The sequence below is a fragment of the Sebastes fasciatus genome, chromosome 2, assembly GCF_043250625.1.
Source record: "Sebastes fasciatus isolate fSebFas1 chromosome 2, fSebFas1.pri, whole genome shotgun sequence".
NCBI classification, from domain to species: Eukaryota; Metazoa; Chordata; class Actinopteri; order Perciformes; family Sebastidae; genus Sebastes; species Sebastes fasciatus.
This window is the reverse complement of record NC_133796.1, coordinates 5,588,207-5,615,238: the sequence shown is the minus strand read 5'-3', so window position 1 is coordinate 5,615,238 and position 27,032 is coordinate 5,588,207. Positions and strand designations below refer to the sequence as shown.

At 40.2% G+C, this 27,032-nt stretch overlaps 1 protein-coding gene across 2 annotated transcripts; it reads right to left on the bottom strand.

Annotated features, from left to right (window-relative positions):
* Positions 1-63: 63 nt before the first annotated feature.
* Positions 64-26,355, bottom strand: plekho2 (pleckstrin homology domain containing, family O member 2). 2 transcript variants are annotated; one of them, XM_074659531.1, is made up of 7 exons: positions 25,950-26,355; positions 10,732-10,881; positions 9,758-9,880; positions 5,579-5,683; positions 5,392-5,490; positions 3,781-4,101; positions 64-3,686 (listed from the first exon to the last, which is right to left on the bottom strand). In XM_074659531.1, exons 1-7 carry the CDS (start codon positions 25,956-25,958, stop codon positions 2,382-2,384), a joined length of 2,112 nt encoding a protein of 703 aa, XP_074515632.1. In that variant the 5' UTR covers positions 25,959-26,355; the 3' UTR covers positions 64-2,381. The 2 variants fall into 2 exon arrangements, with proteins under 2 accessions (XP_074515632.1, XP_074515624.1); XM_074659523.1 differs by lacking the exon at positions 25,950-26,355 and adding an exon at positions 23,434-23,566.
* Between the last annotated feature and the right edge of the window lie 677 nt (positions 26,356-27,032).

The window sequence follows — 27,032 nt, the reverse complement described above, 5'->3', positions numbered from 1 at the left end:
TTCTCTTTTCTAAAAGGAAACCAATAGAACGATAATGCATTAAAGACACAAAATGTAAACAGGTAGTTTCCCTTTGTTTATTTGGGCAATAGCAAATTTTATCAAAAGAGTACAAAATTATAACTAATGTTAGAAAATATTCTTGCATACTCTAAATGGCGTGACATATTTAAAATAGTCTTAAACACTAACTGTCATACCATTTTTTAATAACAAAGCATTGGACAAAAATAGGGGAAATTCTGAATTCATGATTCAAATTGCGAGGAACATCACAGAGGAGCACATATTCATAAAATCAAATGAATGCAAAATTAAACTGTAAGAAGGGTTAGTTAGAGCCAAACGGGCTGCTACAAGCTCTGCGTTCCGTGTTATGTACAATATCAGTATGAAAAACATATCATTAATAATAAAACTGGAATCATTCCATGTGGAGAAGCACTTCTTCATTTTGCTTTATGATTAACTGAAAAGATGAATTTCAGAAAACTCCTGAGCTAGGTTGGTACATCTTTCGTCATCAACAATAAACAGCAGATGCTGTAGTAAAATTATCAATTATGTACAATATATAAAAAAAAACTGCCAGCAAGAACATGGTATCTGAAAATAAAAGAAAGAGTAAACTATTAAAACAATTTGTGTAATTTGGTATTAACACTTTTTAGTACTTTTGTTTTTGCATGTTCTCAATGTATTGACAGTACTGCTTTGTCATTATATTATTATTATTTTTTTAATTAACTTTCAAGTAATCGTTCTTGAAAATATCGAATATTAACAAAAAAATACACAGTAGAACGTTAAGCATTATTTTCAGCTGCAGAGAAAGTTAAACTAGAAATAATTGCACTTAGTTAATTCTGAGCAAACAGTTGCATGTGCCGCATAACCATAGAAAATGAGAGATTTCTGTCATTCTGGTCTCAATCAAGTGACCGTTCGCTAAACCCTGACCCTCCCGTAGCCAGTGTTGTTACACCTGTAACAGGCTTTCCTTTCTCTTAGGTAGAATCGCTATCCTTTAGAGCAGGGGTCAGCAACCTTCACTATCAAAAAGAGATAGTGAACTATTAAAGGCACTCTACGTAAGAATCAGAAATTGCTTGTTAACAGCGACACCTGTGGCCGTTAAGTCAACGGAAGTCAGCGTCCTGTTGCTCACGCTTGTGCTCGCTCTAAATAGACATGAATGAGCATCGCTCAAAACAGTGAGGCAGCACAAGTCAGCTAAAACCACAATATCACAATATCACACATATTTCAGCTGCTTGGCAGTAATGTTAGCTGACCAGACGAAGGTCTCTCCATGAATCAGTGCTGATACTGTGTCATGCTGCTGCAGGCTCCCATCTTCTGCAGTGTGCGCGCATGCACGTGAGAGGTGGAGCGAGAGAGCGAGTGAGAACGAGCGGTGTGTGTGAGTGAAGACAGGCAGGCAGAGGAGCAGAGTACAGCATCGACTTCGGCCCTGTAGACCAAAGCTACGGTTTCCCCTGTGTCTTCGAGCGTGCATAAGACACCGACCTGCAATGATTTATACGTGTAAGAAGTTACAAACAGTACCTTTAAATTCTCTATTTTCCCTTGAGATTTTCCTCTTTTTTTGGATTTGGAAGCCGACTGCAGCTAGAGAAACTCAAAACTAGCCAACACGTGTAGATTGTCAAAATTAGAGGATAAGGCGCCGGGGCCGTAGACGTACGTATTTAGGCTATATGACACACAGTTAGTTGACTGAAATGTAGGGCTGTCCCGATTACCATTTTTTGGGCATCGAAGCTTCGAAGCTTTGCGGAGCAGCATGGCGTGGGCAGGCTGACATGTTCTTCTGTCTGTCGGTCTCCATCTCCCCTGTTTTAGTTAAATAACTAATAATAATTAATATTCAATATGAATAATGTTGTGGGATTATTCCTTATTGCATGGGCTATTTCGGGATTTATACATTGTTATTAAATACTTGTATATATAAAAAGATTAGAAAACGAAGCATTCGAACACTGATTTGGAGGTTGATTACCATGGCAACGGTCGAAGCTTCAAAGCATTCAGGTCAGCCCTCCTGAAATGTTAAAATTTGTGGTGTGTAGGCTACACGTTTGCAGTTGGTGAATGCAAGAATCACTTAGTTAAAATGTTAAAAGATAACCATTATTCATTTCTATATCATTTTTGTCAAAGCCGCAGGGAGCCACCGGAGAGGCGTGAAAGGGCTGCAGGTTGCTGACCCCTGCTTTAAAGGGTCGCAGGGAACCAGTGATTTCAGTCAGAGGAACACAAAAGCAGCTTCTCATTTCTAGCTGATTTTGCCCTCTGAAATGTCAACTGTTGAGGAGACGGGTTTAGCGAACGGTCATTCTCTCTGTGACTGACATTCACCAGCTCTTCCTGGTGCTTGAGCTCCTTGCGAGTTTCAGTTTATTGACTTCCCTCAGGACGTGGTCGGCCTTCTTCAGCTTCTCCATGGCCTTGGCCAGCAGGCCCTCCGGCGCGCCCTCCCCGTCACCTCCCCCCCCGGACTGGTTCACTCTGCTCTGGAGCTCCCTCGTCTTCTCCATCTCCAGCGCCACTTCAGTCTCAAGTTTCCTGAAGTCATCGGTAGGGGCCGCGTCGCCTCCGACCACAGCTCCGGTGGGCTGTTTCGCCTGAACGCGGACTGAAGAGTCAGACAGCAGATCTCCGATTGAGGCTGACCTGACCTTGGCTGAGGGTTTGAGAGGAGGAGTGGGCTCTGAACGCCGAGAGGGAAAGATCTTCGGTCTGACCTGAGGTTTGGGTGGGGCCTGTTTCGGCCTTATACTAACGGGAATCTGCTGAATGACTTCCTCACTGGCGTCCAACACATCCAGCCCGGCGTTGCTTCCTCTCAACGCACGCGTGGAAGCCGCCAGCGTGTCTTCACTCCCGGAGCCCTCGCTGTCGTCGTCCGAGTGCTGACCGCTGTCGACGGATTTCTCCTCCGTCTTCTTTTTCTTCTCCCCCGGCAGGTGACAGAGCAGTGGACTCAGGCTGAGGCCGTCAGCGACCGGGTCACTCACAGAGACAACCACTGACTGGACTTCCCTCTTGGGTAGAGCCTCTTCTGATTGAGGAGAGCTGGCTGAGGTATCTGAGGCTGTTTGCAGTGATGCAGCGGAGTCCTGGCCCTCATCAGTCTGCGTTATAGTCATGTTGTCGTTCGTGTGTTGCTCGTCAGGCTGAACAGGCTTTTTCTTGGGGATTAGAGGAGGACTGGGACTCTTTCTGAGTTGCTCTGTGGGCTCATTGTCGGATGCTTTAGTCATAGTCTCCTCTGATTCTTCTCCAGAAACCCGTACCTCTTCGCTGGGACTCTCAGGTTCAACATCACTAGGTAGATCTTTAGAAACCGACTGGTCCGCCTCATCTGTTCCTGTCTCCTCCTTCTCCTTATTCTCATCAGTCGAGTCTTGAACCTCTTGGTCCGGCTCCTCAGCAGGATGGGAGGGCTTCTTCTCTTTGGATGGAGGGGTGGGAAGGTGGGAGTTCGGCCTGGACTGCGAGGCCTCTGCCGGGCTGCTCGTGGAGCTGCTGGAGCTGGGTTTGTTGGGAGGGGTTGGTGGTGGTGGACCCGTCGTTTTCTTTTCAGCTTCTGTAGCTTCTTCCACAGGTGAAGCAGACGGCTTGGCTTCTTTAGACGGAGGCATAGGAGGCTTCAGGACCTTAATGAACATGAAATCATATTTCAGAGATTATGCAAACACACAAATATTTCTGCATTGAATGATAATGGTTATATCGCATCATCATACAGACCTTTTTCTCTGGGCCGTCATCCTGATCAGGTTCATCCTCAGGTGGTGAACTGGGTTTAGCCTCTTTGGTCGGGGGCATGGGGGGTTTGATGACCTTTTTCTGGGGACTGACCTCTGGCTCGGTCTGAGCCTCCTCTTCAGAAATCGCCCCGGACCGTCTCTCTGCAGTTTCACTGGCCTTGGACGGAGGACTTGGGACTCTGATTGCCTCTTTGGGGGTTGCAGTGCCATCAACAGTGGCGCGATGGGTCCCATTAGGCATTATGGCATTCTCAAGATCAAGATCCAAACGCAGGATACCGTCAGACGACACATCAGCTACCTGTTAGAGGGCAAAAAAGATATCACGCAGACAAGACATTTAGTTCAATTAAAAGCCAATATACCATCAAGCTGTTATACAAACACATGGGCTGGTTGCTAATAAAGGCCGAGTTAAAACAAAAAAGGCTGACCACTCTGCTGCAGAGTTTCTCTTTTTAACAGAAATACTGTTTTATTCACTAATTAATTCTTATCACTTCTGGGTTGCCCTTTTTTCAATCATTGTTAAGCCGCTGTCAATGCTTCTTGTTATTATATCTTTTTCTAATCATCACTATTATGTAGTCATATTATTTCTGTACGTTATTCTTGTCTCTAGGTGGAGGCTTCAAATAAGCCCAGCGGGTTTTTTGCCTCTTCCTACACTTTTTTTATTTTTTTTTTATGTTTGTGTAGTCTTAATGTGTGCAAAATAAAGAAACATAAACATGAAACTCAGCAGTTATTTCAAATTAAAAGTCTACCAGAAAGGGAAGAGATTAGGAATGTGTTGACTTTCATTGACGGCATCTTAACGGTGATCAAAACACAGTGAATTAGAAGCGAGATTAGTGAATAACAAACATATTTCTGTTAATGTTTCTGGAGTTTATATTAAGGAGAGACATTACAGATGAATAGGGTAAAAATGTTACTAATAGATACAGCATAACCATGAAACTTTCCCTGTTGATTACTTACATTAAGGCAATTAATTTTTGTATTACAAGTTTTCTGAAAAATACTGTCAACAGCCTTAAAAAAATAAATTTTTGCCATGGTAATAAAAATCGCAAGTTACGTTAATTAGCTAAATTAGAGTCGTTAAAACAAATTTGCGTTAATCAGCCCTACTTTTTTATTAAAATATAGCAAAATATACTTAATACATATTTGGTAATACAAAATATAGTATTTTAAATATGCTTAATAAACAGACAGTAACTAGTCAGAACCAGATCAGACCAAATCAGAATACTTTATGGGAGCTATAGAAATATAAATCTGGCATGAAATCAACAGGAATGATTTAGTCTAGTTCAGCCCTCTAGCAGACGCTCTTATCCAGAGTGACTTACACACATTCACACATGCATACCTCCTGTGTGTGTGTGTGTGTGTGTGTGTGTGTGTGTGTGTGTGTGTGTGTCTGAACCAATAAGAGACCCATCTAAACACGAGAAGAACAATAAACTCAACACAAAGCTGAGATACAAATCTCGACTGACTTACTGTAGCGACGGAGCTAACCACACAGTGTCTTCTTACACACACATGAATGGATTCTCTCTCTCACACACACACACACCTCTTTCATGTGTATCCTGGTCGGTGGCCGCCGGTTGCGGTTCCCTTTGGGCCTCGATCGGGTCACATGGTCTAAATTACTGCTCTCATCAACCGTCACCTGTGAAAACATGAAGCTCATTCATTCCCTTCTCCACTGAACGTGTATTAAAAACTCAGTGAGGATGAAATGAAGAGATGTTGTTTACCTCATCAAAGATTTTGTTCTTTGCTCGATTGATGCCGTCAAGCAGAGCTTTAATCCAAGCCTCCTTCTCCTCTGCGGTCTGAGCTTGAAACTTCACATCACTGACCTGTCAGACACAGAGAGCAGAGAGACGACTTCTGTCAGCGGTGAATACAGAACAGTCATTTCAGAATAAGGCCGATGATCGAAGGTAAAACATTTACTGTAGGCAAGTGGTTCTGGCATGAGAGGTGGGGGGAAATCTTTTACACGGAGGAAGTGTAAACAAATTGTCTCTTTATACATCCATGGTATGAACAGATAATTCGTTGAACACGTTATTATTAGAAAATGATTCACCTCGAACAAAAGTCGTAAACATTTTTACTATTTACACCCTTTACAGACATGCCCACTTTATGATAATCACATGCAGTTTGTGGCAAGTCATAGTCAAGTCAGCACACTGACACACTGACAGCTGTTGTTGCCTGTTGGGCTGCAGTTTGACATGTTATGATTTGAGAATATTGTTTTATGCTAAATGTGTGTTATTGTTTTGTGTTGTTAATTGATTTCCAATAATAAATATATACATACATTTGCATAAAGCAGTATATTTTCCCACTCCCATGTTGATAAGAGGATTAAATACTTGACAAATCTCACTTTAAGGTACATTTTGCCATTAATCGTGATTAAATATTTTAATTGACTGACGAAAATGATGAAAATATTTCTTCCTCCAAAGAGGGGAATGACAGAAAGAGTTTGAGAACCACTGCTGTAGGACTACATTATCTATACATGTATAACTGTGGAAAGCAGCTGCAGGTTGGTTGGTTGCGAGACACACTGCTGCTGCGCTGCTTTATAACAGTCTTTTTGGCATGGTCGGTCCAGCCATGCAGAGCCAGAGCTGGGGAGGGTTACCCCGGAGAAACCAAGCAGACGCCAAGTAGCTGCTCACATCCTGGTCAGACCCGACTCACTTCATTCACCCTGAACAACCACAATAGACTACAAACTACCAGCGGATTCAGGAACTCAGGAGTTTTACAAATAGGGGATTAAATGTCCAACGATGGTATTTCAACTTGCAAAACAATCTTTTGTAGCAACATTTCCCTTTTTTTACTTCCCTTTATTCTGAAAGTGGAATAAAGGGAAACCAACACAACTGGTTTAGTCTCAACATTCATAATTCTGCCAAGAAAAGTAGAAATAGTAGCTCCATCGCTTTACTAGAGGTCAAAAACTACACAGGTTGCCTTTAATTTATTGTCTTTACCAACGTTATCTACGGTGTAAAAAGGTCACTGTACCCCCTCTCAGCTGAATTGTCTCCTGACAAAAAAACAAAACTCAAATACTTTTACAGCTATAAGTAAAATTAAGTCATACAGTTTGGTAATGGAAGTTATTTATTATTGTACTAGCCTATAAAACACCCCCTCTCTCTAGCCAATTAAAAAAAACAACTATATATCCACATTGTATGAGCAGCCAATGGGAATGATCTCACTCGAAAATTACGCAACGAATGGAAAGAAGTTGTGTTGAGGAGATTCTGCACTCACAGTCGTAAACGCCAGCTGTTCTAGTAGTGAGTTCAAACTGTAAATCCACTCATGCACCTTGATAAACTGTCTCTCCTGCTTTGTAGTAAGCTGCACTGTGAGTGGTATTATTTGCATGTTTGTAATTGTGGCTACGTTTCTGGATGAGCACGCATGTGGTTGTTATTAAACACCGGTTCTTGATGTGGCTTAATAAATATATTGTTAATCTTTTAATTAGTTACGTAACCAGTGAAGGTGGCCCAATGTTACAGGTTTATTAATGCAATACATTTAACAGATTTCCCGCTGTGTATTTGTGTTTACAACCTCTGATTTTGTGGATGTATAAAATGCGTGGGAGTGTGTGCGCGCTTGTTTGCATAACGACTGACACTATGTAGATGAGCGCCTGAGCCTCTAGGTCATAGTTTATTTCTTTCATGACACATGAAAATGTTACAGGTTTATTAATGCAAAACATTTAACGGATTTCCTGCTGTGCATCTTAGTTTATAGCCGCTGTTTTTGTGGATGTAATAGCATGTGGATGCGTGCCTGTGTGCATAAGTGACAGTATGTATACGCCTCTTTGTCATAGTTTATCTAACCTCTAAAGTATGCTACTACTATCATCAAAAAACCCATTACAGGCTGTGGAGCCACAACCAGAGAAGAGCAGCTGGAACTGGTGGTGGTGTTTGAGATGAGTAAAGACAGCAGTATGTCCAGACACAGCTCAGAGCTCAGTAACATCTGTACACACACTGAAACATCTGTGCACACTGGAGTGTGACTCACTCCTCCTCAGCCTGCTCACTGCTCCGGACTGACTGACTTACTGACTGGGGGGAAAAAGTGACACAAATTGCACAAGAGAGCAATACTGTGTGTTTGTGAAGTAAATGTGTACCTCTCTCTCTCACACGCACGCACGCACGCACGCACGCACGCACGCACGCACGCACGCACGCACGCACGCACGCACGCACGCAGGCTTCATTTCTCAGACCCGGAGGTTGCCGCCTGACTGCAACACTGTGTGGGAGCAGCAGTGGCCTAAAGGAAGCCTGTAACTAGAGAGCTCAGACCTCAGACCTCAAACTCAATTTGTTAGAGCCATTGCACAAAAATTAAAGCTGACCTCAATGAGGAAGCTCACAACAGCTCACAACAGCTCACAACAGCCCACAACAGCCCACAGCCTAATTGAAACTGTGCTGAAGAGTTACTGCATACTCAATAATCAGCAATTTCTATCTAAAGTTTGCAATTATTTGTTAAACTTGCCACCATAACCAGATCATGTAAGGCTGTAGCAGTAGGGAGGGAAAACCTGACTTTATTGAATTGAGGAACAGAGTATTTTATTTATTACGAATTCAACTTCTTGTTTTTAAGATGAAACGTGTTACTTTGAAATTCATGTTAAAGGGAACGTGTTAGCAAACACTTTCCTTTTTTACAAATCCAGCCGACAGGAAGCAACTTCAGCATTTATACTGAGTGTTTTTTACGTCCACCTGATGAATGCAAGTAAAATATTCACTCTGCTTTTTAGCTCTGTTTTAGTCTCTACCAACTGCCTAAGATAAATTATTCTAATTAATTATTCAAATTTTTTATCCACTGTTAATATAACACACTGATTCGTGCATCTTTAAAGTGGAAAAGTAGTAAAAATGTTTACGACCTTTGTTCGAGGTGAATCATTTTCTAATAATAACGTGTTCAACGAATTATCTCTTCTCATCAGGCTCGCTAAACCACGACTAAACTTCATGATTTCCAACTTCTGTTTTTCACATATCATATTTTGTACACATCCTGTTACCATGTGTGTCAGGGTTCAGATGCATCTGTGACTTTGTTTTCAAGCCAAAAAAGGGACTTAACTTCTTACCACAGCATATACACGAAGCTCTAAATATACTAGGGCTGTCAATTGATTAAAATAGATAACCACGATTAATCGCAAATTAATCACACATTTTTTATCTGTTCAAAATGTAACTTAAAGGGAAATTTGTCAAGTATTTATACTCTTATCAACATGGGAGTGGGCAAATATGCTGCTTTATGCAAATGTATGTATATATCTATTGCTGGAAATCAATTAACAACACAAATCAATGACAGATATTGTCCAGAAACCCTCACAGGTACTGCATTTAGCATAAAACAATATGCTCAAATCATAACATGGCAAACTGCAGCCCAACAGGCAACAACTGCTGTCAGTGTGTCAGTGTGCTGACTTGACTATGACTTGCCCCAAACTGCATCTGATTATCATAAAGTGGGCATGTCTGTAAAGGGGAGACTTGTGGGTACCCATGGAACCCATTTACATTCACTGATCTGGAGGTCAGAGGTCAAGGGACCCCTTTGAAAATGGCCATGCCAGTTTTTCCTCGCTAAAATTTAGCGCAGGTTTGGAGTGTTATTTAACCTCCTTCACAACAAGCTAGTATAACATGGTTGGTACCAATGGATTCGTTTAGTTTGATATGATACCAGTGTCTTCACTCTAGCTTTAAAACTGAGCCCGCTACAACCTAAAGATCGCAAGTTACGTTAATGCATTAAAATTTGGGGCTTTGACAGATCTAATTTCCACCCTCTCTCATCTCTCAGCTCACCTTATTTCCAGGCTTGGATGATCGAATCAGTAACAGTCTGTGCTTCTTCTTGAACGGGCTCTTTAATTCACGACATTCATCATAGTTTTCCAGGTCAACCCTCTCTAAGCAGTTCTGCAGGTCCTGCAACACAAAGTTAGTTTCTCATTTCAAATACAGGATAAAGAGTTTTGGTAACACTTCATTTCACAGGTCCACAAATTTCACGGTAATTAGGTGATAATTAGCAAGTAACCTATTTGAAATTTCTTTAGAATTACTGCTAAATTACTCCAATATTTACCTCAAAATGTATCGAAAATTACTTTATTATAAACATGATTTAATAATGATATGCTAAAATAGCATATAATGGTTAAAATAGGGCCCTTAGACTTGAGAAGCGGCTGCTCTTCATCGGAGGTGGAAAACTAATAGAAGACGCTTCTGATCAGGCACAAATCTCACCATTGTGTGACTTATCATCTACACAGATGTAACCTGGTAGCTAATGTAATGATTCAGGGAGTTTTTTAAAGAAATTTCAAAGAAGTTATTTACTAATTATTATCTACTGTATTTATCAGCAGACATGGAAATAAAGCATATCAATTAACTTTGTATTCTTTTCCTGGAAATGTATTAAATAAATTACCAGTAATTTATTACTGCTTATTGGGAAATAGCAGAATATAATTATTAAATAATGTTTTAATTCCAAAGAAATTTCAAATAGGTTACTTGCTAATTATCACCTAATTACCATGAAATTTACGGACCAGTAAAATAAAGTGTTACCTGAAGATGCCATCCTTTTAGCTTTTGATTAATATCAACATATACTGCAAGGAGAGAATCAACAGTCTACTAAAGAGTACTATATTGTCTTTGTAGACAAGGTATTCTGAACAATCATGTAACTGTATTATCTATATCTTGAGAGCTTTCTGTAGAAATATGGTGCATGAGTAGGGAGATATAACTTATGTAGGTACCTCATTTTCATACACCACAATCTCTGTCTTCTCCACACGGACGTAGCGGTCCTTATAGCTGGCCAGCAGCCCCTTGGAGGCCTTCTTCACCCAGCCGGCCTTACCCAGGAACTTTGGCTCTTTACTCTGGGCTGGATCCTCTTTTGCACCCTGCAATGATAAGAGGAAGGAAGTCACACTCAAAACACACACCAGTGCAGACATTATCACTTTCAGTTTGTTATTGTTACTAATTGGTACTGCACAGTATACCTGTACTAGAACAGGACTGAAGTATTGATTTGATAGTTGGTAAACATACCAGCATATTATATAATCTGCACATTTCTATCTAGGGCTGTTGAGGAAGTTGCGATTTTACGATTGTAGCGCGCTCAGTTTTAAAGCTAGAGTGAAGATACTGCTCTGTGCCTAAAAAGTGGTTTCCTGTGGTGAACGTATATCCTAGTTGCACTATTGCTCTGTTTTAATGTGGTTTTACAAAGCAGCTTTTTTTTTTTTTTTTCACCCTCTTTATATAGCATCAAATTACTAATTAAAACTAAAATTATCAGAAAAATGATCACTTGAACATACAGTACATCAGCGTGATATGAACTACTTAAAATGACAGAAACCATCTTTGGAAAAAAAAAAATCTGGGCGATCCAGATGTTTTGGCTTCACTTTTGGGAAGCTGTCATGTCGTTTGTGGTGTCAACCTGTGAAGATGCCATCGGTGTGTGGGCTGGCTGAACTAAACCTGTTATTGACCCCCACAAATTGTATTCAGGAATATGCATCACCTCACCTGAGCACAATATAAACTAAAGTTACCCACTAAAGTTGCCCATTTTATCCAGTCATGAGTCTTACATAGAAAACGATGGTTGTTCTAAGCAACTGCTGTGTTGAACTTTATGCTGACAGCAGTGACTGGTGTAGCGGGTGAGTGAATGTGTGTGTGTCACAGTACTGTAAATTACTTATTAGTAACATCAGCTCATGTAATGACTTCTTCCTGTTTTGACACTTTAGTGATTAAGCTCAGATCGAGGTTGTGCAGCAAGTGAGAAAAAGCTAAGTTCTGCTTACAGTGGGGTGTTATTGCAAAAGTAGTTTGGCGTTAGAGAACTGGGGCAGAGGCCTGTTAAGAGCAGCAGCTCTCACTTCTTATCGGACTTTTTCATTTCTGCCTCTTAAGCAAGCCGCGCCTCTGACACATCTCACCTCAGACTATGACACCTTTAGAGAGTATATCTACTTTTTTGAGCTTTGCTCTGCACATTAGCCTTCGACATGTTTGGGGCATAATTCCAATCCGGTCCCTACACCCTCCCACTCCGTGGTGGAGTGAACTCCGTTTGTAGTCGCACTCACAGCTCAATGAAGCTCCTTCTTTAAGGTGGAGGGTGTCAATACAGCGGCCACTTCGGGACGAACTTCTCTCTCTCCGGCAAGGAAATAAATATCAGAATCAGAAATATTTTATTGATCTCCGGAGGGGAAACTGAGTTACGTTTTGCTCCCGTTCTAGAATATAAACATATAAAAATAAAGAAATCATAAGAAAATATAAATAAGAAATATATATAACAACAGTACAAATAATAATGCTGAAAAATAGGATCTATGAAAATAATATAAATGCATGCATTTATAAAAATACAAGAATGAAATAAGTTTAAATGTTCTGTATAAATAAATGCAGTGTTAATGCCGGAGTAAACCAGATTATTGCACTTAATTATTGCACTGTTGAGTCTGTATTGCACAGTTGAAGACATAATAAATTATGGGGTTATAGCTCCTGATAGGGGTAAAAAATAATAAATATATGTTGTTTAAACACTTTACAATCAAATGAACACGCCTAACGTTTTCTAGACTAGACAAGGGTATATTTTTTTCCTAAATACAATCTATCTACTTTATGTTGTTGACGTCTGTATGACAATAAAGTAGGATAAATTAAATGTCTTATCAGTTTGAGCAGTTTACGAGTAAATGTACCGGTAGTTGCAGGGAACTGATATTGGATGTTCCATGACGAACACTAAACGGCGTTGCACGTCGTCAGTGAGGGCAGCTGGTTAAGTCGGCATCGACGCAGGCTGCTCGCTGTTGGAGGGTTTTATAACCCACTTCCACTCATAATATGGCGGACCCTCCACGTGAACGCGCAAACAGAGTGGAAGTGGGAAGAGAGAGGGTATATTGGGTGTATTGGAACTGGGCCTTTGTCTACAGATGGGTAGTAGGCCTAAGTAATAGCAATGTCGCTTTGGTCTACAAAGCAGCCAAACAGGGGCAGTTATCAGGGCACAACATGAAGAGCATGACAGCAGCAGCTGCTAGGCAACACAGAACATTCTCACTAGTGTGATTAATAATGAAACTGTGAGCGATATGTAAGGGAACTGAAACAGTTTACATCCATAACGAAAATGGCACAAACTACTGCTGTGTTCAACCACTACAAGCTACAAACTCACAAAACAATGCCAGTGTGTTTTGGGGAATGATGGAAGATGCAAAAAAAACACCTTTAAAAAAAGATTTAAATTTTACAGAAAAAGAGATTTTCTTTAAAAGAAAACATCCATATAAACTTCTCAAAGCTCTCCTCCAGCATAACTAACTTCTACTTATGCTCATCAGTATCAGTCAAACAATCGGGTTTTTGCTAAATATGAAAAGCTACTGTTAGCGACGAATAGCAGCATTGTGTTTAGCCATATAGTGGCATACTATACGCTGATGGACATTTTAATGTTCATCTATATAGTATTCATTTAGTCCCTATAGAATCTATTCTCTTATATTCATCTCATATATTTTCACTTAGTCCCATATGCATATAGGTCTATGTACATAACCACTCCGTGTATAGATATAAATATAACTCCACCTATATACCATTTATTTTTTGTTATACAAAATGTATTATACAACATCTCATCAGTATGCAACTTATAGTTAAGTCTAAGTATATAGTATATAAGTCTAATGCAGTGAGGGCCAAAGTACAAATGTACTACGGAGTATTAGGGCCACATTGAGGGAAAAAAGATCTGAGGTTTCAATAATAAAGTCATAATATTATGAGAAAAAAAGTTGTAATATTACGAGAATAAAGTAATAACTTAATGAGAAAAAAATAACGTAATATTACGATAATAAATTCATAATTTAACGAGAAAAAAAGTCCTAATATTAAGAGAATAAAGTCATAACTTAACAAGAAAAAAATGTGTAATATTACGAGAATAAAGTCATAACTTAACGAGAAAAAAAAGTCCTAATATTACGAGAATAAAGTCATAACTTAACGAGAAAAAAATAACGTAATATTATGAGAATAAAGTCATAACCTAGCGAGAAAAAAATAACGTAATATTACGAGAATAAAGTCATAACTTAACAAGAAAATAACACATAAAATTACTACATTATAATATTACAACTTTTTTCTCGTAAACCTATGAGTTTATTCTCGAAATCTCAGATTTTTTTTTTTTCCCTCAATGTGGCCCTAATACTCCGTCCTACCATAGACCTACAACAATGATAAATAAAAATGAAAATCTAAACAAAAAACAGTTATTCATTTCCATTTTTAAATATCCACAGGGAGCCACTGGAGAGGAGCTAAAGAGCCACATGTGGCTCCAGAGCCACAGGTTGCAGACCCCTGGGTTAGATGCAAAACTGCATTTCATTGTACTTGTACTATGTGCAATGACAATAAAGTTGAATCTAATCTATTGTAATCTATTTTGATCATTTTCCCAGTGAAACTTGTTCCCCATTATAATCTATTGTAACTGCTGTGAATCCAAGCAGACTACTGTGGCTGCTGACCTCCGTGAAATATAGACCTGTGTCTACATATAGACTTGTGGAGTAAGCTCTGTGTAAACCCAGATACTCCCTTTTCCATGGTGACTAAAACACCGCCTGAAGTGCAGGTGTCTGCAAAATTCCCAGCCTTTTGTTTCTTTTGGAGGAAATTCCACAGGATATCTATTTTTTTTTCTATTTTTTTTTTGAGGGGGGGATTAGGTGGGAGGTCATCAAACTGTTTTTCCACTTTCACTGTAACTGCAAGTGTGCTTCTACTTGGTAAACGGCAGCGCAGCTGCAAAGAAAGGAGAGCCAAGCAGGCAGGAAAGACGTGCCAGACGGAGAGCGAGAAGGGCAGAAAATAAAAAAAAAGCTGCTTTGTAAAAAACACTTTAAAATAGAGCGATAGTGCAACTAGGATAAACGTTCACCACATGAAGAGAAAGCAGATTCACTGTGCAGTCCAGGAAAGCACCTTTTAGGCACAGAGTGGCCTTGGCATGCCTCTGACACGGGGTAAAATGAGGCTACATGTAGGTGGAACACTTCAGTACAGCGTCACGCTGATCAAACCCTTGCAGCAGAGCAGCAGTGAGAGATGACTGACTAGTATAGCTCTGCACTGTGATGTCAGATAGTAGGTTAAGGGGCTCCAGTTTTGGACTAACAGGAAGTCTGCTCTGCACTGAAACACAGACCTAACCAAACCTTTCACCCAAAACTGCCCACACACGTCCAAACGATCTATCTGCCGCAGTTGTCGTGGTGAAAGTTGACACGTCAACCGTCATCTATGTGCAGATTAAAATAATAATACGAAGAGACAAAAATGACAACATGCTAAAGCTAAGGTATCTCATGCACGCTGGGTCTTAAAAGAGGAAGAGAAAACCGAGCGCAGGGTTTTCGTGGAAGAGGCACACCTTAGCAGACATGTGTTTCTGATGAAGTTTTAGGTCAGGGAGCATCTGGCATTCATTGATTTTCACGCTGACCTGCCCAGCATGAAGTCACCACAAGCCTCGCTGGAGCTCACACTTTAACCCCACCAACCCCACCCGAGCTGGGAGAAGACATGGGGGCTGGACAAATATGTTGTTTTGCTGGTACGATTAACCCGTTATCAGCCTTAAAGGCCCCCCCCCCCTCCAGCCAGCTTTACTTCCTGTTTTTTGGTTCTTTCTCAAACAGATAATTCATTACCATGGCAACCAGATTGCATCGTTTCTCAGCCGAGTTTAGATTAATTTTCTGTTTATCAGACCACAAGATGAGACAAGAATTAGCGCAACATGCCGACCCTCTCTCTCTCTCTCTCGCTCTCTTCTTCACAGTCTCCTCCTGGCGAGGCGTCTGTCTGCTGGCTACTGCTGCACCGAGGAGACGCACCGCTGCACGCCGGCCACAGTGCACTGGAGGACGGATAGACATGTTGTAGAAGTTCGCCTTTTGAAATGCAGTTTCGGGACGTTTTGGAGGTGCATCGTTCACCAACACCCACCCCCCTCGCCACAGCTCCCAGCACCGACACCTCACCGGGCTGCACTGGGATTTGTTTATTTCTCTAACGGGACTTTTCTCTTGATTTCTCTTGAAAATCAAATGAAATCCATCAGTTATCTAATGTGGTTGGGCTAGCTAACTACACCTAACTAGCTAACTAACTAGAAAGACAAACTGATAGATAAACAGATTTATCAGTTTGCTGCTCAGACTCAAACGAGCATGAGTGCGCCTGCAGCTTGGAGGATGACCTTTGACCTGCAGCTTCTACTATAGTCATACGTCATATTCTCCTTTTAGCAACAACCTTCTTTTTTTTTGACTTTGAGTACAAAATTAAGTTGTTTATCAAAAAAAGTTGGCAAACAGTGGATAATTAACTTGACTCCACTTCTTCCTGACAAAAGCTGCACACAAAAAGCTGAAATGAAAAACAATAAAGTTCTAGTAGGAAAGGTCAAATTCAGAGATGCTCGCCTCCATCGTGAGGTTCCTGTTTTTGTGTCGTTGCTGCCAATGTTGTCACAGCCAAATGTAATGCAATAAATGACATAACTGCAGGGTTGATGAAACTGTCCACACCCTATACTATCAGAAACAGATGTAGGCTTTGCTTGTTCCTCAGTGTTGCATTGAGATTCAAGTCAATCACTGTACACAATGTATGCATTCTAACACGCTGCATACTGAAACTTTCACACTTAGGGTACTAATGTTTAAAACTGTGAGGCCGCTGCTCTACATATCACACCACAGACCACAGGTGGGCCCAAAAGCTCCGAAGTGTTTGCTAACAACACGATAAAGGTGCTGCACCAATATAAGTTGTGTTCTTTATTTTACTGTCATATAGCGTACTGTCAATAATGGACATCCTTATAATTAGCCATGAAAAACACACCCCAACTCTTCGTTTCACTTATTGTGGAGACCAAACACTGTATATATATATGTATATATATATATACATATGGTGCCTTCAAATGGGGTAGTGTTTACGACAGATGAACGCCCCCCCTCATGTCGTATTCACAACCTCGTAAGTGGAAAGTTTCTGAAAGCTCAGAGTTCACGACTTGTGACGTGTTTGTTGACGTTGTGAGAAATGGCAGAGCCCATGGAAGTTAATTTTTTGGTGCATAATAAGTTAATATATTGTAATTTTAGTCGTATTTTGTTTTTCTTGGTAATTTTATAATAGGTCTGAGGAAAATGTTGATATTCCCAACGACCTCATCTTTTTCCTCTCTCATTATGCCTTCGCATTTCCTGCATTATGTTACCCGCTTGCTAAATTGTTAGCCTCTGTGTCTTCTAGACGCCGACAGTAACGATAATATTGCCGTTGCTTAGCCGCGGCTTTTCTTCACGACTTAACCACTTTAAAGCTAAGCATATCGTGTACACGACTTCCCATGTTGTAAACACCAGCTCACGAGTGTTTCATTTGAAGGCACCAGCAGATGGATGACCCGTCTCCACGTACAGAAGTGAAGCCAAAATAAGGGGACATGATAGGGGATGATAGGGGACATGCCATCTTTAGATTTTGATGTTGTTTGGAGCCAGAGTCTACACAGTAGTGATCGGGGGGCTGGAGCCGCAATGACAACGTCCCACCCACACACCCGCCCGAGCCAATCATGAGCCGAGCACGGTCGCAATTTGCTTGCGCTAGCCACCTAGCTGCTACGTTAGCAGCACGGTAGCTGTTTGGCTAGAAAGACACAACAACTAACCAAAATGTCTCTTTAACTACATTTATGATCAAACTGACACATGCTCTATTACACAGACTGGTGACAGTAATGGAAAGTTAAAGTTACATCTCCTCTCTCGTACATTTCCCGAGCCTCCGGCTGCGCGACTACTTCACTCAGAGCAGCTGTCAATCACAGCTGTCAATCATGACGTCTCACCCCCTTTTTAGAGCATCAATTAACTAATTAAAAACGAACTTATCAGAAAACTGAACACTTGCACAAACATCAGCGTGATAAGAACTATCTAAAATGACAGAAACCATCTTTGGGAAAAATGTATTTGACGTGTGCTTTGACTTTTTAGTTTGGTCCATGTCCCATCCGCTAACATGGAGGGGGCGGGGCTTCCTATCTCAATAAAGTCTTATGACATAGTGTTGCGCCACCAACCCGTATAAAGGGCAGATGAGGTGGTTTGGCACTGGGAAACTTTAAAAAAGGGATGTTGAAGAACCAGATTGATAAGCAGGAGTATAGTGCAAAAAAGTAGTATTTATTAACAAAAAGTTGACTGAAACAAAGGGCAAAAAAGAAACCTGGGAAATTCAATGAATCTACATTTAAACTGAATCAAAAGAACACCAAACAAAAGAAAGCTGCAACCTCCTTTTCCCCCCTCTTACTCCAGTGAATGGGATTTTATCTTCTCAGCCTCACCTAACTGGAACCTAATACCACCTGACCAGGTACGTATAGGGGGAGCTAAACCGAGCAAGCATCCAAATTCACACAGAATAATGAACAGACCGTTAATACAAGATCTCTAAGTTACTGCTGACATCTCAATCTATCTTGAGGCACCCACACATACCAATGAGCCCACCAACCATTATAGAATCAGTCATTTACTGCAGAACTATCTGACCTTTATCATCCTGCATGTTAACAGAGCCCAGCCCCTCTCTGCTCAGAGGACATCATGAAGAAAACCTGTTTCCTTGATTGAGCTGCTGAGCTGCTGATCTACCCCTCCATCCCCTGCAGGACAACAAAAAACCCATAAAACTAACTAAACAAGCTTGTGTCATTTATACACACTACTTGATATCAAATAAACTGAAACATTGGACTGAAATCAACAATTAAGCCGACACAAAACACTGTTAATTTTGGGGAACAGGGTCCAGTGAAAAGGGAGAAAGGCAACCTTTTCATATGGGCCGATGGGGGATTCACCAACAATCTCTGGGTGACACAAGTGACTTGAAAACTTTCTTTAGTGTCGGTAAAATGAGTCGAACCTCTCCTCTCTATTTGTGACCAAAATATGGAACCATAGTTGAATAACAAGCAATTTAACAACATCCCTTTGGGCTCTGGGAAGGTGTGATGGGCGTTTTTTACTACTTTTTGACATAGACGATTGATGAATTGATTAATCGTCATCATGCCCATCCCAGCTGTGGAGATGCAACTGTCAATCACCTGACATTGTGAAAGAAAAGTCCTCCCACTTTGTAACTCTGTGTGTGTAGGACACGGATGGACAGAGACATGTCCTGATATTATCAAGAACAAATAGTGAGAAACATGGAGAAGTATATCAAAGAAGCAAACAACAGCAGTATTTCACTATTTCTGTTTAATCCTATAAATTAACCCCTTGTGAAGTCAGGGTGCGAAATAAAAATAGATTCACCTATGTATCACGATTTCTTTTTTTACGATTTTGAAATTGATTTTTTAATGCCAGAATCGATATATTTGCTTCATTTGAGTCTATGTGGAGGTAGAAGGAAGTTACCGCTTTTATTGTTGTAGTCTGAGTAACATGACGTCATATCCGTCCCGTGTCCTTCAACCAAAACAAACTGCAGGGAGCCGAGACGACAAACGGCGAAGGGTCCACATGGATACGACCTGCACCCTCACATGTTAAATCCAGCGTGGTGAACACTACACATCCAGTAAAGGATGGAAACACTTTGGGTTTCACACATTGACAGGAAAAGCAGAGCTAGACATCACGGCTAAAGCTGCATGCTAACTCTGTCACGGACAGGAAACGTTATCGTATCGCGGTAACGTGCGGTCAAGCCGGCAGTCCCTCTCATCTCCGTGGTCAAATGGGCCGACGCTATACTGAGCACCCATATACTGACATTTATGTTAAATGCATTCAAACGGCCCCGATGGAGCTGACCATGGATGGATAAAGAGAACGGAGCTGACGGGAGAGCTAGAGACGGACTTGGAGAAGTTAGAGGAAGTATACACGTGTGACTACGTCCGTTTTTCAAAATAAGGTGTTAACAAAGGGAACTGTATATACTGTATATATATTTATATACAGTATATAAGATTAATTGAATTATAGTTTCCAGAATTATAAAAACATAACATGTCCCTTATAAATCAAAAAGAAAATACCACTTATAATAAATGGTAATATCGAATCGGGAGATATGTGAATCATCCCAGCCTTGTTGTGCAGTAGCAGTAGTAGAAATGAGCTCAATGTCTTCCAAATGAGCATTTTCCATCTTCTTGAGGACGTTTTGTCCCTGCAAGAACACACACATGCATTCACTATTCTTTTTCATAAATTCACTTTCCCTGAAACACGATGCACTCTCACTCACTCACACACACACACACACACACACACACACACACACACACACACACACACACACACACACACACACACACACACACACACACACACACACACACACGCCCACACACACATCATTGTGTAGCAGCGGCCTGGATAGCAGGACGATGATGAGAGAGGGTTAATTGTTTTCTGCCTGTCACATAATGTGGCGGTCTGTTTCCTCTTCGCTGAACGGGTCAGGCAGACACGTCACACCACTGCACTCGAGGTCAGTGGGGTGGCGATAAAAGGATGACTCACAGAGCTGCGGACGAATGATCATCATGGACAGTGGGGTTCGAGGGGGTGGAAGATAAAGAAGAGAATGTGAAGTAGAGAAGAGGAGAACGGGAAGTGACAAATGAAAAGTAAAGACACAGAAAAGAGCCAGACAGCTGTTAATGGGCAGCCAGCCGAGAAGTGGGTGTTCATACAATCTTTCCAGTAATAAACACAGAGTGCTAGTTTCAGTTTAGCTATATTACAATATCCACACAGCAATATAGAAGATATTAACTATACTCCGCAGATACTGAGCACATTTTCTACTTTTCGAAAGAGGTTTAAAATGTTTTTTGGACACATTTATGTCACATTGTGGAACACTACTGACTTGGGCACGTCATACTTTTATATAATCTGTGAACATTGATACAGGCTTCTTTAAAAAAGCCCACGCAGCATCATACCGTTAGTAGTTTAAGACCTCTGTCTCTTTACACTGCCTGCCTACAACCTGCCTGTTGGAAATGAAGTGATACAACCTAGTTTTCATGTCTGCTTTAACAATATTACACCGATCAAATTATAGTACTGACATCCTCAGTTGGAACCAACATATCTGCCACCTGGATAACCCTAATGAAGCCATACTGACTTCTGTCACTATAGAATAAATAAAACCCTAATTTCCTATTTTTTTTATTTTTTTTAGGGCTGTCAAAGTTAATACGATAATAACACGTTAACACAAATTTGTTTTAATGCAGCATTTCTTTAACGCATTCATGTGACTTGCGATTTATTTTTAAGGTTGTAGCAGGCTCAGTTTTAAAAATACTGGCATCACATGAAACTAGAAAACCTAAAGAATCCATTGGTACCAAACATGTTATACTAGCTTGTCTCAAAGGAGGCTAAATAACACTACGCTAAATTGTGGAGAGGAAAAACTGTCATGGTCATTTTCAAAGGGGTCCCTTGACCTCTGACCTCCAGATGTGTGAATGTAAATGGGTTCTCTGGGTACCCACGAGTCTCCCCTTTACAGACGTGCCCATGATGATAATCACATGCAGCTTGGTCAAGTCATAGTCAAGTCAGCACACTGACACACTGACAGCTGTTGTTGCCTGTTGGGCTGCAGTTTGCCATGTTATGATTGGAGCATATTGTTTTATGCTAAATGCAGTACCTGTGAGGGTTTCTGGACAATATCTGTCATTGTTTTGTGTTGTTAATTGATTTCCAATAATAAATATATACATATATTTTCATAAAGCAGCATATTTGCCCACTCCTATGTTGATAAGAGTATTAAATACTTGAAAAATCTCTCTTTAAAGTGCATTTTGAACAGATTAACGACGAGCTATCATGTCATTAATCGTAATTAAATATTTAAAAAAAAGTTTTTACTAGTTTTTTTTTTTATTTTAACCAAATGTCTTAGCAAAAACATTTAATTTAGTTATCGTGATTAAATATTTTAATCAATTGACAGCCCTAGTTTTTTTAAATTAATTTTTTACAATTTTGACAAAATTTATAAGCAAAAACACGTTTTCATTTGAGTGTGACTTCAGCAAAATCTTGCCTCGGACTCCAATTAGCAGGGTTGAATGCTGACATATTCTTACATGTTCTACTGGATCCTTTTCAGTAAGTCCTACTAGCCCTCGCCCATCTGTACTTTGTGAATCCCCAGCCACACTGGACGTCATATTCTCATTTCTCACATCACAAAATGCCCATGAATAATACTGGTTAAGGTTTAAAGTAAATCTTATAGATTAAATCTAATTCAAATATCACAGACATTGCCAAATAATGCATTAACCTGTTTCATAATGTCATTCGTTCTTTTTCCAAGTACTTTAAGTTACTGTTTCTATCAAACTACACTGTTTTGTGTGACTTCCCAAAATGCAATGCAGGACTCGACTCCACCATCTGCTGCACAAGCATCTACTCAGATTCCAATCCTGACACAACGCCATCCACAAAATACGTGCTGAACTGATAGATGCAAAAAAAAGTACTGTAGGCTGCAACCTTTGAAAGTCATCAGTCAGAGCCCACCGTTATGACAATGACCTCATACTTCTGTTGTAAGAGATTCTGGTGAATCACTTACAAATCTGGAACTATGACTGTGTTATTTCTGTGTAAGTGTATACCTAGTGGAAAATCTTTTTTTTCCATAATAACCTTTCAGCATATTGTAATTCAAGTGTTTTGAGAGAAAACTAGACTTTGGTGCCTCTTAAATCTAGCCTGTGACGGAAGACTCTGGCCAATCACAGGTCATTTCAGAGAGAGAGAGCGTTCCTATTGGCTATTCATCCAACAGAGGCAGCTGTCAATCACTCGCAAACTCCGATCAAACGGTCAAACTAGGCAGCACTGATTAAATATTAATCAATATTCTGTTACTGTAATGACTATTTCTCACATGAAATGTTTTCAGAAACATCTTGTAGTGTACTGTTTAGCTGTAAAATGAGAAAGTTTGCTCCGGCTGGTCGGCGGTGCTTGGTATTTTTTCTACTTGATCTCAACAAGGCTGCCCGGTCACAGCTAAACAGTACACTACTAGATGTTTCTGAAAACATTTCAGGTGAGAAATAGTCATTACAGTAACAGAGTATTGATTCATATTTGATCAGCGCTGCCTATGGGTGTATTAAGAGAACTGGATACAGCGTTGGAGGCGGGGTCACGTTCATTCCTATGAAAGTTAGTCAGTGGCGCATGATGCCAAAATGGCTTGACTTCCGACTGGAAAAGTACCCGGATCTTCCGGCGATCTTCCGCATCCATTGGGCCCACGGAGCAGGCGTCCGCTCGGTCAAGGGGTCAAAGCCGTCACGCTGTCGTTACAGCTTGCTAACTCCGCCTCTCAGCCATTGCTCCAGCCTCGGTCTGGGTCTCAATCACATGAACAGAGGAAGGGAAATAACTCTGGATTCGGCTATTAGTGTATTTTATAACTTGTAGTACCTAATGATTTAAATAAGGGATACTAGAGTGTTCGTACTGGGAAGTTGGTTCACCTTAAAAAAAATATAATATAGTTACAGACGTCTCTTTTTTTTTTGGGCCCAACGGCATCACGTTGACGGACACGGAAGTTGTATTACCAGCGTTTGGCCACTACGAAAATTGGCATCAACGACCGGCGCTCTTCCTGGGGGCTTGACGCTGCCTAGTTTGACCGTTTGATCGGAGTTTGCGAGTGATTGACAGCTGCTCAGAGACAGCAAGGCTCCAGCTCGGTCTGATTAGTTGTTTTCCTCCGGTCTGTGAAATCTTGCAGATGCCATCAGGAGCACCGGAGGAGGCACATGATTTTCTTTTTTCAGATTACCTGTCTCATGCACTACTGTCAGGATATAGCAACCCTTTTATAAAAATAACTTTTTCTTTAATCAGAATTGCTCCAATCTGCCTACTGCAGCTTTAAGCTCGATTTATTGCCTTAATTTGACTTAAATGCGAATTAAGTCACAGTTATAATTGTCTTACAGTGTCCACTACTTGCCAACGCACATTGTTTATGGTGGAAGATGCCTGTGAGAATAAGGGAGAACATATTCTTATAGTTTAAATGTGGGCTGTAACTGTTTCATGGTTTATAGCCTTCATAGTCTGGAGAGTGAAAGAAAGGCTGCTTTTAATTATCAGATTCTGGCAGCTAAATCTAATAGTTTATGATAAATCAAAGGGCGAGGCACAGCATGCTTTAAAATGTTTGCAACAAGTTTCCCTGCATACTGTAGGTAACATAGTGTCTGTACTTCACTTCCTTTTTCTAGCAAGTTGGCTTCCTCAAAATGTCAAACCAGCATTGAGGTGTGCAGCTAATCAATTGTTACATTAATGTAGGTTATATATGAAGTATGTAGCCTATATGTTTTAAGATCAAATGTATTAGTTCTTCTAATCTGATGGCACAAATCAAATATTGAGTGTTACTTAACACTGTTCTATTACCCTGTTGACACCAAACCTCATACATAAATATGGCAAATTACAATTTAATTGGTTATTATGAAAGCAGGAAACGTTATTAAGCCATCATATTCGCCCATCATAGTGGATTCGGCTTAGGTACAATTCACCAGGTATATTACATTTGTGCATTATCAACCTTTAGATATGTTGCTGAACCGTTATGAGGGCGTGCATGTGTGACCCAACACTAAATGATGAAATGCAATTCACATATGTGTTAGATGGGGATTGTGATAATGCCGAATTCACCAAAGCACACATATGACTCTGACAAAAGCCTGATTTTGTGTTTTAAAGGTTATCAATTTGCATCCACACGTAGTGCAACAATAAAATGGCATATTTTTGAATGGAGTTTTGTGGCTCTCTGGAGTTTGTCGTCGGTTAATGTAGGTTATGCATGAAGAATGTAGCCAAATGTATTCTTCTAATCTGATGGCACAAATCAAATATCGACACTGTTCTATTACCCTGTTGACAACAGCACGCCAAACCTCATACATAAATATGGCAAATCACAATTTAATTGGTTATAATGAAAGCAGGACACGTTTTTAAGCCTTTGTTAACACTTTTCTAGTCATATTCGCCTATCATAGTTAATTCGGCAAAGGTATAATCCACCAGGTATATTTAATTTTTGCAATGTCAACCTTTAGATCATGTTGTTCCTCAAATATGAACCGTTATGGGGCGTTTATGTGTAACCCAACACTAAATGTTGAAATGCAATTCACATATGTGCTAAATGGAGAATATAATAATGCCGAATTCACCAAAGTACATATAAGACTCTGAAAAAAGTGTGATTTTGTGTTTTAAAGGTTATAAATTTGCATCCACACTTAGTGCAACAATAAAATTGCATATTTTTGAATGGAGTTTGGTGGCTGCTCTCTGCAGTTTGTCGTCGCTGTGTGGAGTTTCTTTTGGGACTCTGACCAACAAGTTGATGCAACAGATTGACAGGTGGGGCAGGTGCTTTTGGTGCCAAATAATGTTGACTTCAAGCAGACAGTCTTTGTATTTGTATAAACTCCTCAAACTAACATTAATTAGCCTGCTATTAGGCTACATAATCACCAATATAGCCACCTATTGTATTCTATGGGCCCTATAACTTAGCACTAATAACTTGGTCGCACCCATGCAGACAGTTTTACTCATCACTGAAGAGTTAACTCTCAACAAAGTATCCAAAAACTGCAACACTTCAAAGCAAAGAGGACATAAAAGTGATACAAAGTAGCAAAGCAGCATGACACACAGTGGAGGGTTAACTGACTACTCACATCTTCCATGATAAAAAGGACCAGAATCCGTTATGTGCCGAAATAAAATCCCTCGATGTCGCCCCTTGCTCCTCTCCAGAAACAGTTTACTTCTTCTCCTCCTGTTGGTCACATTTCCAACAAGCAACACGCAAATGAAGAGAATAAGGAACCGTGCAGTTTATGACACCATGCAGAAGAGGGTCGACTCTCTTCTTCTTTTTCCTCTTTTGCTTCAGAGAAGTTATAAAAAAAAAAAAGTTGGTAGAAAAAAGTTTGGTTTCCGGTTGTTGAAGAAGTCCCTTCTTCTTCTTTCTTTATAAACTGTTGCATCGAAGAGTCTCTGTCGAGGAGGAGCAACATGATGTGCATCATCATCTGAGAGGCATCCTGGTTCAACGTGTAGTGAAGTTTATATAGCTGGTTGCATCTTTTGCTTTTCTGCACAAAAACAAGCTGCAAACAGCTGCAGCTGCAGCATCCTCTGAGATTCATAGAGAGCACAAACTTCTCCATCGTTCACCAACTTTCAGGGTATTTTGTTGCAGGGTTATTATTTTTAACAAGGCTAAATGCTTTCATACTGCTTTTTTTTAGCACCCATATATTGTTAGGAGGATATAGATCCACTGGATGATGAATTATTATAGTGGCCTCTCATGTTACTACACTCAACACTTCCTGGTAGGTGTGGCTGTTCCTGGACCTGTTGTTGGTTAGTGAGGGGATGTTTAAAAAGTTGCAATAGACTAGTATCAAAGACAAACCAAACCTTTTATTGCTTCTGAAAAAAAAAAAAAAAATCAGGATGACACCACTTTCTAATAAGGCGCCGATTATTAAAAAAAATAATATTATAGCCTAACTCAGGGGTCAGCAACCTTTACTATCAAAAGAGCCATTTTAGGCAAAAAAAATAAAATAAATCTGTCAAACATTTGAGCATTGTGATGAAGGTAACACAGTTTATAGTCTAAGTATATAGTATATAAGTCTAATGCAGTGAGGGCCAAAGTGCAAATGTACTACGTACATTTACAGAGTATTAGGGCCACATTGAGGGAAAAAAAGATCTGTGATTACGAGAATAAAGTCGTAAAATAA